Source organism: Podarcis pityusensis (assembly GCF_964106645.2).
Source record: "Podarcis pityusensis genome assembly, chromosome: 1".
Classification (NCBI taxonomy): Eukaryota; Metazoa; Chordata; class Lepidosauria; order Squamata; family Lacertidae; genus Podarcis; species Podarcis pityusensis.
The window spans coordinates 17,824,439-17,837,068 of NC_138028.1; the positions used below are offsets into that span (position 1 = coordinate 17,824,439).

The 12,630-nt window shown below is 46.1% G+C and overlaps 1 protein-coding gene across 4 annotated transcripts in view; it reads left to right on the top strand.

Moving 5' to 3' along the window:
* The window catches only part of CCDC85C (coiled-coil domain containing 85C), a 179,328-nt gene that overhangs the window by 158,364 nt on the left and 8,334 nt on the right, over window positions 1–12,630 (top strand). For 3 of the 4 annotated variants that reach the window (XM_080991483.1, XM_080991481.1, XM_080991480.1), the window contains 2 exons: window positions 6,013–6,108; window positions 11,464–11,562. In XM_080991483.1, the coding sequence (XP_080847609.1) occupies window positions 6,013–6,108; window positions 11,464–11,562 (195 nt within the window). The remainder of the gene's footprint in view (window positions 1–6,012; window positions 6,109–11,463; window positions 11,563–12,630) is intronic. The other variant, XM_080991482.1, reaches the window with a different exon arrangement.

Genomic DNA, 12,630 nt, shown 5'->3' on the forward strand with positions numbered 1-12,630 from the left:
ATCCACACATTGTCACAGCTAAACAGTGGGTGCCACCTTAGATTTGTTCAGAGGCCTTGCAGAATGAAAGAAGGTATTGACGAGCCTCCAAATCAAGCTTGATAAGCCTCTAGTTGCAAAGGGTTTCACAGAAGTGATCCTTTACTTTCCTCCAAATAACTGGTGTCCTTCTCTTCTTTGCCCTGTTGCTCAAGAATCCAGATTCTGCAAACCAAATCCTATATCCAGTAAACCAGTATTATTTATTATATCTATATGCCACCTTTGCTCCAGCAAGCTCTCCTCTGTCTCATCTGATCCCCACAACGACCTTGTGAGGTAGGTTTCCTAGGAAGCTTCGTGGCTTCTTTTTCACATTGTTGTACCTCAAAAAGTTGTATTTCCATAGCTAGAAATGTTATAGTAGCTTGGGAAGGCAAACCTTGGAGGAGGTGGCACTGTAAATCAAAGTTAACAAAGATCCGAACACAAGTAGCATAATATGTGTAATTTAGACCTGTTTAATAAATGTTTTCTAGATATAGTCATCATGCAAATGCCTTGTGCACTCATTGACAAGAACAGTGGAAACAAGGAGCAGGTTTTACTTCTTATTGTGTGTTTCTCTCTATCTATTTTTCGTTATAGCTCTATAAGGTATGGTTACCAGATGTCCCCGTTTCCCGGGGACAGTCCCCGGATTTCCAAATCTGTCCCCGGACAAAATCCGTCCCCGGAATGTCCCCGGATTTCATTTAGTTTCCCCGGATTTATATTTTAAGTGTTGTAGATTTATTAGTAGGGAAGGAATGTTGTGTGATTGGTTCAGTGGCACAAAACACATCATATGGGGACTTCCGGCGAGGCAAAATGGCGGGTGCCATGGCAGCGAGCAGCTCCTGAAGCCAACCAGAGCCAACTGCACTACCAGGCTGGCTCCGGGCTGCTGAGACTGCCATTGCCGCCTCCACTGCCAAGGGGGAACTAGGGACGCCCAGCGCATCAACTGGGAAAACCACTGACACACACCCCCGTGACCCAAATCAAGCCAGGAGCAAGAGCACCTGGCCACCCGGCCGACTGCCCAGCGGTGCTCCGGGGCCAGGAAAATCCTGGAGCTGATGCAGGGAGGAGAGGAGACAGAGAAGGGAGAGAGAAAAAGACAAAGGAGAAAAAAGAGGGGAGCCCTGACCTTGACATGCCACTGCTGCTGCCACTAAAGAGGAGAGGTAGGAGAGCACCGGGAGGGCAAGGACACGTGGCCGAGCCCAGGCCTAACCTGAGCCTATTCCATGGCAGCTAGCGCTTCAAGAGAGCAGGCCAGGGCCCAGAGGAAGGTCGCGTGACAGAGGAGACCACAGAAGAGAAGACATTACTTCTTCTTTTTTAATAAATAATTTTTTTAAATAACTCCCCCCCCCTCTTTTTGTGTGTGTGTCAGGGATGATGGCCATTGTAGTAGAGGTACTAAGTCGAGGAAGACTGGAGTACAGATTCCTGCCCTTTTAGCACTAAGACTGAAAGCTCAGAGAGGAGAATATCCCTGGGGAGATTAGGTCCCCTGAGTTTGTCTTGCATTCTACTGAATGTCTAATTTTGAAGGCAAAGTGGTGTGAGTTGGTTACCTGGAACCTAGTGGAAGTTCTGGGCTGCTTTTGGGTACCAAAATGTGCGGGTGGTTGTTGTGGTGCAGCAAGGCGAATAAACTGCCGTGTCCTCTAGTTCTTCTTAAAAATAGTGTTCTTGTGCCACTCAGTTGGCCTCTCAATGTCTCTCTTTCCCCCCCTCCCTGCACCCCCAGACTTCCCATGCTAGCATCTAAACGGACTTTTTATATGCCACTGGTAGATGGATGCAGCAAAGCGCTGCATATGCCAATGTTTGTTTCCATAGTAACTAATGCACTTCAGAGAAGGAGAAATAGGATAGTCAGGAAGGACAAGGGGGGAAAAGATCACAATAAAACTGGCACAGCGAGTGTAGATGCCGGATGCTTGGAATATTTTCTGACAGAGGTTTCGGCTCACAGAGCTCCCCTAAACTTGAGTGGTTTTTAGTGTTTTGGCTTCTGAGTGCCTCATTAGCCACAATCGTCATTAACCACTTATCATTATTAAACGCTCTCATCTACAAAGGTTGAGCTCAGGGAACAGGGCATACCTCTAAATGTTTGAACAGTTCATAGTTATTTGTCCCAGGTTTCCTGTGTGACCTTGAAAATGGATGGTGATCATAGAGTTGTAGAGACAGAAGGGACCCTGGGGGGTCATCCAGCTCAACCCCCTGGTGGCCACAGACCAAGGGTAACTCAGAGTGGTGTGAGCTATTGTTCTGTATTGTGTGGCCCAAAGTAAGGAGACCATATGCTGATTAAATCTGGCACAGAAATGTGCCAGACAGCCCAATCCTATCCCTGCCTCTACTCAGAAGTAAGCCCCCACTGAATTCAATGGGACCTACTTCCTGCTGTTTGCAGGATTGCAGCCTAATCTTAACGGTTCATACTCACTTCTGAACAACCCCACTACAAATATAGTTACGCTTTCTTTGGGGGGTATTGATATGATTCCCCATGTGGTTTTCATAAATTAATGTCAGCCCCATGACTTCACCTGCTCCAGGTGAGCTCTACTGAAACAAATTGATGTCGCCTAGTAGCCACATTTGGCTGACTGGTGATATGTGCCAGTGGACTCCTGGACCCTCCTGAGGCAACAGTTCCATCTCTTGGAGCGAAATCATTAGGAGAGCATCTCTCCTTGTTTTGAAACTAATTAAACATTTGGAGTACTATTAGTACAACGGATGGCAGTTTTACACAGCATCAGCAACTCTGAAGAGAGAAGGTGAATGGATATTGTGGAGTAATGAACTGGGAGTCGAGGGCAGAAATAAATAAGGAATCGCGTTCAGGAGACAAAGAGCTGTTTCCTTCCCAAATCCCATGAGAAATTAACTATTTGTCGGGGTTTTCCTGTTCTTCAGAGCTCAGACTTACATACTGTTCTGCCTGCTTTAATACTCTGTTACTCTTATTAATTGTGTAAACATTTTTAAAAAACTATTCCTGAGGGGGTGTGGATGGACAAAGATAAATGTCAGCCCAGTCCTCAGCAGGGCCTCTATTTATCTGGTCCGGTGCAGCAATCACCTCACCATCTCTAACAAGGGCAACTGGCAGGGCTTTTTCCCCAGCTGGAACTTACCGGAACTCAGTTCAGGCACTTCTCAGGTGGGCGTCATTATGAGAGAACAGGGGAGGCGTTTGTGATGAGTTCTGGCACCTCTTTTTCTAGAAAAATAGCACTGGCTACTGGTAACCAGGTTTACTTTTTATGGTTTGCAAACCAGCTTCTAACCTTGGTTCCAACTTTCAGTTGAAAACATAACCTTGGTTAGCTTTAGCCACGGTGAGTGTGAATGCAGAAATAAATAGGGTGTTCTCCAGTTTGTGCCTTTGAACCAATGAAAGGGCTTTTGATCTGTGCAGGTGTCTACTAATGAAAGAGGAAGGGGTGCAATTTTTGGAGATTCCCCTCTGCCCCCTGAAGCCACCTTCCACCTTGTTCTGAATGGTTGCCATCATCCCAGACCATTGGCCAGGTTGGGAGTTGGGGTCTGACCACATCTGGAGGGCCACAGGTTTCAGAGCAAGCCAGGATCAAACACCATGGTTTGATCCTGGCTTGTTCTCTCTTTAACTGTAGTTAAAAACAAAAAACGACCATTTCCCAAGATTGGACATAATGGGCATAAAATCAGAAGGGGAAGCTTTTGATCTTTTAACCAGGGCTACGAAAGAGGAAGAGGAAGGATGCAAAGACTCTCTGTAGCTCTTTCATGTAATGGGAAGCTGCTTTTTTGGTTATGTTCAATGTTAGCCATCAGTTGATCTGAAGGCTGCTTAGCTGGGACAGAAAGCTGAATAAGAAGCATGAGGGATAAAGCCAGAGCAGCAAAATCTTTAAAAACTACAGCTCCTTCCTTCCTTGTCACATCTGTATTTGTGAAGTTCAAAGATAAGGCACATTTTTTGTGTGTATTTTAGAAAAAGGCTATAATATGCACCTCTTCGCACTGCCTGGACAGCACATTCCCTGCAGTGATACTGCATACCGCTCTGTCATCCCAATTTACCTTCACAGCCCAACGGGATAATCCCCCTTTTGTTTTGCCGAACAGCATGAAGGCAAAATATTGGAGAGTTCTCAATGAAGCCATTGTTGGTTTCTCTGAATGGCACAGTGCAAACATACAAATCATAGAGACAGGAAGGGGGCATCTTTCTGAATAAAGACATTGTGCCTCACCTTGCTTGGGAGAGACCGTAAAAGGGATCCCCCATACCAGAAGGTGAGCATTGGACTAGTTGGGTACTCAGGTTTCTTGACATTAAAGGAACTTTTTTTGACTTTTCAACAGAACGCCAAACATCAGAGAACTTGATGGCCCATTTATTTAAAAAACAAGCCCTCCTTTAGCTGCAGCTGTGTGTATATACTTACCTAATGGGTTCCCTTCACAACCTTCCTTGAAGGGCACTTGATGCTCTTTGGAGAATGTTGCCATGCAGCCAGCGAAGGGGGTGCCAAATATTCTCTCCCTCTGCCCGTGTCAGACAGAATATTGCTTTCTAGTTAAAAGCGACCCAGTGCTATGGGTGACTTCAAAGGTTAAGTTGGTTTCCGGGGTTGAAAACTTTCCTGGTATGTTCTGAGTAAACATTTCATTCCACCAAGGACACCAAGGTGCATGTTAGGTAAAACTGTATTTAATTGTAGATCAGTCCTTTTGCTACTGGAAAAGCCACTTCAGGAGGAGTCAATTGGGCCTGGGAAACTCACCCCTCCAGTAATGTACAGTCATATCTCGGAAGTCAAACGCCTTGCGAGTTGAACGTTTTGGCTCCCTTATGGCACAAACACAGAAGTGAGTGTTCCGGTTTGCGAACTTTCTTTGGAACCCAAATTTCTGATGTGGCTTCCGATTGGCTGCAGCCAATCGGAAGCCACACCTTGGTTCCCGACGTTTTGGAAGTCGAACGGACTTCCGGAGCAGATTCCATTCAACTTCTGAGGTATAACTCTAGTGACAAATTCAGAAGTGCAGGGTCCCTTCAGGGTATCTGTAGCAAAGTCTCTCACAGCCACACTTCTTTATAATTAATAATAATTTAGGGTGCATTGCAATGATCAGTGCAGACCTCCATGTGTTTCCTTTCAGCTAGACCTACCATTTTCTGTGTGGATAACATGGGAAAATAATTTGGAGTGCTCTTTCACAGTGACTTGAGCCTTTATCAAAGTCCCATTGTACGTAACAGAACTTGTAAACCGTTCTCTTGAAACCTTGTGCTTTCAGTGTTCTTAAAAGCTTAGCTTTGGAGTGTACTGAACACCTTACTAGGTATGATGATTCCAACCAGCACCAATTTGGATGCCTCTAAAGATCTTGTTGCCCAAGTCATACTCCGTTGGTAGAGCATGAGACTTGACCACATATCACCCTCATGGTCCCTTCCAACTGCACAAGTCTGTGATTCTATGACATCCTTAAATAAGCAAATAAATAACAAACCATGATGCCTCTGAACATATCAGGGGAAATCCATCCAGATGGGTGGGGTATAATAAATAAATAAATAAAACAAAAAAATAAAACATAAAAACATAAAAACATAAAATAAAATAATAATATTGCTGTCATAATCATCTACCTTTAGACACCAGACACCACATCAAATCGAGATGGCAGTCCAAATAAACCATAATTAAACTTTAGACACACACATCCCATTAATCCAGAGCTGGGTCAGGTGTTCTTCGGATCAGGTCAGAGCCTAAAACAATATAAAACCTGTAGTTTAAAAAAATCACAATATGTGTTGGTTTTCTATATAAAAAATCACAACATCTACATAAAAAAATCACAACATGGTTTCCTCGGATTCTTGGTCAGCACCAGATGTTTCTTGCTGGAATATATATATATACCGTATATACTTACCAGTGTTTGCTCTCTTGTTTTTTGCAGGGCCCTGTCCGTATGGCTCCTGATCTTGCCGCGTCTCCTGCCGTGGGATATGTCTCCATAAACCAGAAACCTGAAGCCGTGGTGCACGCTATGAAGGTAAGGGGAGGGGTGTTTTGCACGCATTCATCTGGGCTTTACATTCCAGCTCAAGAGAGGAAGACAATGCGGAGGGGTAATCAGAGACTCTGGGCTGAGAAATAGCTGAGCAGGTGTGCTCTTTTTATTGACATAAAAAGAGCTTTGCTAGATCAGGCCTAAAGCCCATCTAGTCTGCCACCCTGTTCTCCCAGTGACCAACCAGTTGCCCATGAGAAGCCCACAAGCAGGACCTGAGCACAAGAGCCCTTTCCCCATCTGTGGTTTCCAGCAACTGGCATTCATAGAATCTTAGAGCTGGAAGGGACCAGGAGGGTCATCTAGTCCAATGCAGGAGTCTCAGCTAAAGCATCCATGACTGTCTATGGCATTTCAGATGGCTGTCCAACCTCTACTTAGAAACCTCCAAGGAAGGAGAGAAGTATACAGCCTGTGGCAGCAGGCTAGTAGCCATCGATCGCCCTCTCCATTAATTTGTCTGACCGTCTTTTGAAGCCATCCAATTTGGTGGTCACCATTGCCTGGCTTGCAACTGATATTCAGAGGCTGACTGTCTCTGATACAAGAAGTATCACCCACCAACATGGCTAGCCTCATCCTCCATGAATTTGCCTAATAATAATAATAATAATAATAATAATAATAATAATAATAATTTATTTATACCCCACCCATCTGGTTGGGTTTCCCCAGCCACTCTGGGAGCCTCCCAACAGAATAATAATAATAATAATAATAATAATAATAATAATAACAATAATACAGTGGTACCTCTGTTTATGGACGCGATCTGTTCCGGGGTGCTGTTTGCACCCCGAAAAGTCTGAAAGTAGAGCGCCACTTCTGCGTGTGACGCGATACAACGTTCCTGTGCATGAGCGAAGCGCACAGATCGCTCCTGCGCATGCACGAAGCGGCGAACCCAGAAGTACAGTGGTACCTCGGGCTAAGAACATAATTCGTTCTGGAGGTCCGTTGTTAACCTGAAACTGTTCTTAACCTGAAGCACCACTTTAGCTAATAGGGCCTCCCATTGCTGCCGCCCCACTGCGGCACGATTACTGTTCTCATCCTGAAGCAAAGTTCTTAACCCGATGTACTATTTCTGGGTTAGCGGAGTCTGTAACCTGAAGTGTCTGTAACCTAAAGTGTCTGTAACCTGAGGTACCACTGTAAACACTTCCGGGTTTGCCGCATTCGTAACCAGAAAAAACGCAACATGAAGCAAACGCAACTCAAGGTATGACTGTAATAATAAAGCGATAAAACATTAGACATTAAAAACTTCCCTAAACAGGGCTGCCTTCAGATGTCTTCTAAAAGTCAGATAGTTGTTTATTTCCTTCACATCTGATGAGAGGGCATTCCACAGGGCGGGCGCCACTACAGAGAAGGACCTCTGCCTGGTTCCCTGTAACCTCACTTCTCGCAGGAAGGGAACCGCCAGAAGGCCCTCGGAGCTGGACCTCAGCGTCTGGGCAGAATGATGGGGGTGGAGACGCTCCTTCAGGTATACTGGGCCGAGGCCGTTTAGGGCTCTAAAGGTCAGCAGCAACACTTTGAATTGTCCTCGGAAATGTCCTGGGAGCCAGTGTAGGTCTTTCAAGACCGGTGTTATATGGTCTCGGCGGCTGCTCCCAGTCACCAGTCTAGCTGCCTCATTAGTTGTAGTTTCCGGGTCACCTTCAAAGGTAACCCCAGATAGAGCACATTGCAGTAGTCCAGTGCTACATTATAAAGCCATTGCTACATCTTGGGGCAGCAAATTCCCCAGATCACCTCTGTCTCGTGTACTTTATTTTGTCTGTTAAGAGTTCACACGCATGAGCTTAGGCTACTCCCTCACGATGGCAGCAGAAAGAGCATGACAACATCAGATAGGAATAGCCGAAGCTTCTCTGACTGGGCCCCGTGTTCCTCGGACCAGTGTTGACACTGGTGTTCCCCACAGGAAATGGAAACCTCTAGCGCTGCCGTGGGGAATTCTGGGAAACAGGAGAGTCAGAAACCTCTTTTCTATGCTGAACGCTACAAAAGTGATCACAAACCAAATCCTCCACTTTGCCGTAGCCACGTACGCACAGACTAAATGTCACATCGCTGTATCTGTATCGTCCCCCTGAGACCATTGTTTTCATTATCCACGAGTTTCAGTGCTGCGCAAAGCACTCTTAATGTACCAGACCCGAGGGCACTTAGATAATCTTCCAGGTTGCGATGCTGTGCATAGATACCAAGGAAAGGGGGGGTGGGGAGGCGAGAGAGAAAGCTTGCTCAGCTGGCAGAATCAGCTTGTATTTCTGGGTCCAGAAATCTATTTTTAACAGAACAGACTACGAACGCTGCATTTCATCAGGGCGCATTGACAGAGAAAACTGCCGAGCATCTTCCAGTGGCACAGCTGTTGGAGGCCCAGATCCCCTAAAGCGCAGCCTTTCCAAGGGTTGCCACCTTATATTCACGGCCCTGCTCCTCTGCCACTAGCAGCCCGAGATGCAGGAATTGAGCAGATGAGTTGTTTTCCGTTGTTTCCTTTGTGGGTCTTTGATAAGCTTCACCTTAATTTCTGTTTGTCAGGCTTCTGTTGAAGGCACAGGGCAAGGTCAGAGAGGAAAGGTGGCAACGCTAGGAGAAAATTGCCCGCTGAGTGTTGCAACCTTTCCATCCTGCCAGCGGCTTTGTGTTTTTCTACATCTGTATGATTTGGACTCGTTCACCTCTTTGGGGGGGGGGGGAATTATCAAACAGCTTATAAAATCCATTAATAATAATATTGCTGGGCATATGATGTTTAACAGGAGCAGTTTCCTGCATCCATGCATCTTCATGCAATACAATGCAAGCAGATATGAGGTTTTTCCCCCTTGCCACAAATCCCTGTAGTTAACATTTTACACTGGGGGAAGCAATATGAGGATGCAATATAGAGTTAGGTTACTGGAGGGTTTCATGCAACCTAATGGAGAGTCTCAGCCTGGAGTACATACATGTGGCCGTGTGCATTCATTCAGCTACCGGCATGATATTTCTGGGGCTGGGATTTGATTATCCAGGCTGATGAGTATCGCAGGCGTGCCCAGACCAACGAGTCGGTTTCGCAGCCTGCATCCAGCTTGATCAATAATTAATTCCTTCCTATTCATTAGAGATCTATTTTTATTTGCAAGCTTGTAAATGCCGCTTGCTTGCTTGCTTCCTCTGGTGTTCCTGCGCCCCCTTGCAAAAAAGAGAGGAGCCAACGGATTGAATTAATTTAAGCGAAACCGTACAGTCATGCAAAATTGCCATTGGTTCAAAATATGTCGGTTAAGCTAGTGGATAATGCAATTTCCAAAGTAGGTTAAGGGCCCTAAGAGAATGACCTATTTTTGTAACTGAGACTTCCGAGGCACGGCAGGAAAGGGAAGCATTGGTCCAGTTCAAAGCGGTCAGTGTGCAAAGCGCAGTGCCACCCGCTAGAACGCTGAGCGGAGAATTTGTGCCTGGTTTTACAGAGTGTTGTGTTCATCTGAATCAAAACAACCCACATTCGTTGCGGTGTTAACCATAATTCTGTCACCGAGTTTGGGGGGGGGGGAGTGGAAGCTTGATTCTTCAATCGGAATTACAATGTGGGTGATTATTATGCTCGTGTTACAGCACTGTCAGGAATGTCCAACGTGAGGAATTAACTCTTTCTTATCAAAAGCACACTTGCAAGTTAGGCAAAGTCTTGCGTCTCTCAGGTGTCTACCCAATAAGGCAGTTGCGGCAACAGGGAGGGCCCCCCCCAGCTCAGCTTATGTATCTCCCCCACCTGAGCAGGCAGAGACAATGTCTGTGTGCAACTTGCTTCAATCTTCTTCTAGCCCTGGGAGACAGTGGAGGCAGGTGGGGGCAGGAGGAGAGGTGTGGCAGCCCCAGCCTGACCTTTCCCTCCCTCCCTCTTGCACCTGCTCTTGACACTCCAATCCTGCAGCTCCTCCTGCCTCCGACTCTCGTCTCCTGGCTGCTACAGGCTACCACGGATCCCTTCTTCCCAGTCAGTCTCCAGCCCACCTTCTCCCAGTGCCCATGCATCCAGCCACCACTCCTCAGTGTCCAGCCAGTCCTTGACAGCTAGACATGAATGAGGAGTAGGGTGGTCATGTGTCTCTTGCTTTACAGAGGACCATCCTCTGTCTGAAGGAGTCCTCTGTCCAGTCCAGGCTTCCTTTATATTAAAGAACTCCAAGAAGGGAGAGCAGGGGCCTTGAAGTTGCCCATATCCATACCTGGGAAGCAGACTGAGCAGGTACACACAGTCACCTGGTCTTCCCCATAGCAGCTAGATGTATTTCTGTTTAAAGTAATGATTTATCTGTTTGTGTCTGTACACTTTAATCAGCATCACCTTCTGCAAATCTGTATACAGTCGTACCTTGGAGGTCAAACGGAATCCGTTCCAGAAGTCCGTTCGACTTCCTAAAAGTTCGGAAACCAAGGCATGGCTTCCGATTGGCTGCAGGAAGTTCCTGCAGCCAATCGGAAGCTGTGATGGACGTTTGGGTTCCAAAGAACGTTCGCAAACCGGAACACTCACTTCTGTGTTTGTGCTGTTCGGGAGTCAAAACGTTCGACTCGCAAGGCATTTGGGATCCAAGGTACGATTGTACTCTTTTGTCTGCTCTTTGGCAGGCGATGCATAAGTGGCCACTCTGCTTTATGCAGAGCCACACTGTCCATCTTTGTAGCTCAGCATTGTCCAACTTACTGGCTCAGATTTAGGGTGGGAGTCTTTCCCTGGAGAAGTCAGGGATCGAACCTGGAACTTTTTGCATGCATGGTATCTATCACTGAAGCTCCAGTCCTTCCTTAACCACTTATGGACCACTCTTCCTTTACTGTCTTCTGTACCTAACTATGACAGCAGAAGTTTGTCTCTTTTTACCATACCTTGGCACGATTTTGGAGCAGGAGATCTGAGTCAGGCCACAGCTTTTTCCAGCTTAGTTACTTTGCACCTAATTCTCTTTTGTGCCAGGAACTGCACAATTCAATGGCAATATGGGCAGCATCCAGTGACCATTTGCAAAAAGTGTGTATGCATATGTTGAAAGTAGATCACATGTTCTCCCCCCCCCCGGAACCCCCCTAGTGCTAACCATTCATTTCCAGCTTAGTGATGTATGCGGATGGAACACTTATCTCAAGCTCCATATGTTTTACTGGCAATTAGACTTCCCACTCTCCTGTGTGTGTGTTGAGATTTTGCCCTGTTTGCCCTCCCAACGTGGCAGACAGCATGAGGATGGAGTGGTCATTCCACTTAGGGGTACCTTAGGGTCTATCACTGTGTGACATCATTTTACAATTTCATGTCCATTGTGTTTGTAGGTCCTTGAAGTCCATGAGAATTTGGACAGGCAAATTCAAGAAAACTATGAAGAAGACCTGAGTGAAAAGGAGAAAGCAATTGTTCGTGAAATGTGCAATGTAATGAACCCATTTTCACAGTCTTTCCCATTTCAGTTTTTCACTTCCAACTGTGGTGTTAAATGCTGTCCAATATCTTGTTCTGTGTGTGCAGGCTTAGTCGCTTGTTGTCTTTGCAACCTGCAGAGAAATTGGGTTACGAATACTGTCAGTCAAAACGTTCACACACTCAGAATGCTTGTGGGTGTAAGGTGGCAGAGGCTTACTGCAGTTTTACAGAAATGTGACCATCATGGCTCCTTCCATCCTCCCAGTCGTGGTCATTATAGTTCAACATGGTGATGAGAATCACCTATTGAAGATCTTTTCCCCTATCTGATCCCAAAAACACAGTTCTTAAGGCTTCCTGTGAATGGGAATTGTTATTAAATCCGTTAAATCTACAATCCTATATACGGTTACATGAGAGTTATAACATCTGAAGGGCACCAGGTTGGGGCTGACTTAGACCTCACATATGGCTATATGGACTGGTGTATTTTGTGTGTTGAGTTATGGTTGTGGTTTGGCTTCCTTCACTGAAAAATGTGGGTGGGGAAAATTCCATTCATGAATCAGGATTCCCATAGCCAGAATGGATCAGTGCCTGTGTGTCATATTGGACTATAATTCAGAGAGTACTCTAGAGCAGCCTTTCACAACCTTGGGTTCCCTGATGTTATTGGGAGTCTCGGAGAAAGACGTGCTCTCCCAAGCCCATGTTCCCAGCATGTGGCACTCCTGTCTCCAGTGCCTGGAGGCAGACAGGTTGTGCTTCCATAACAGTGACCAGAGGAGGAATGGGCACTGGGAGGAGCACAGAGAGAAGAAACACCATGGTGCATCTGCAGCAACACAACTGGATGCCTTCATCTGCCACAGCTGCAATAAAACATGTCTCTCCCCTATCAGTCTCTACAGCCGCAGTGGGTGCTGTAACTCTTGACTTCACCCTCAAGAGATGTACTTCTCCATTGTCTCCTGAGACAGATGGATATCAACAATCAGTCACATTATTTCTGACCGCTGCCCCTGCTGGTAATGGATGATGGGCGTTGTAGTCCAATAGGATATGAGGACCCAAGGTTG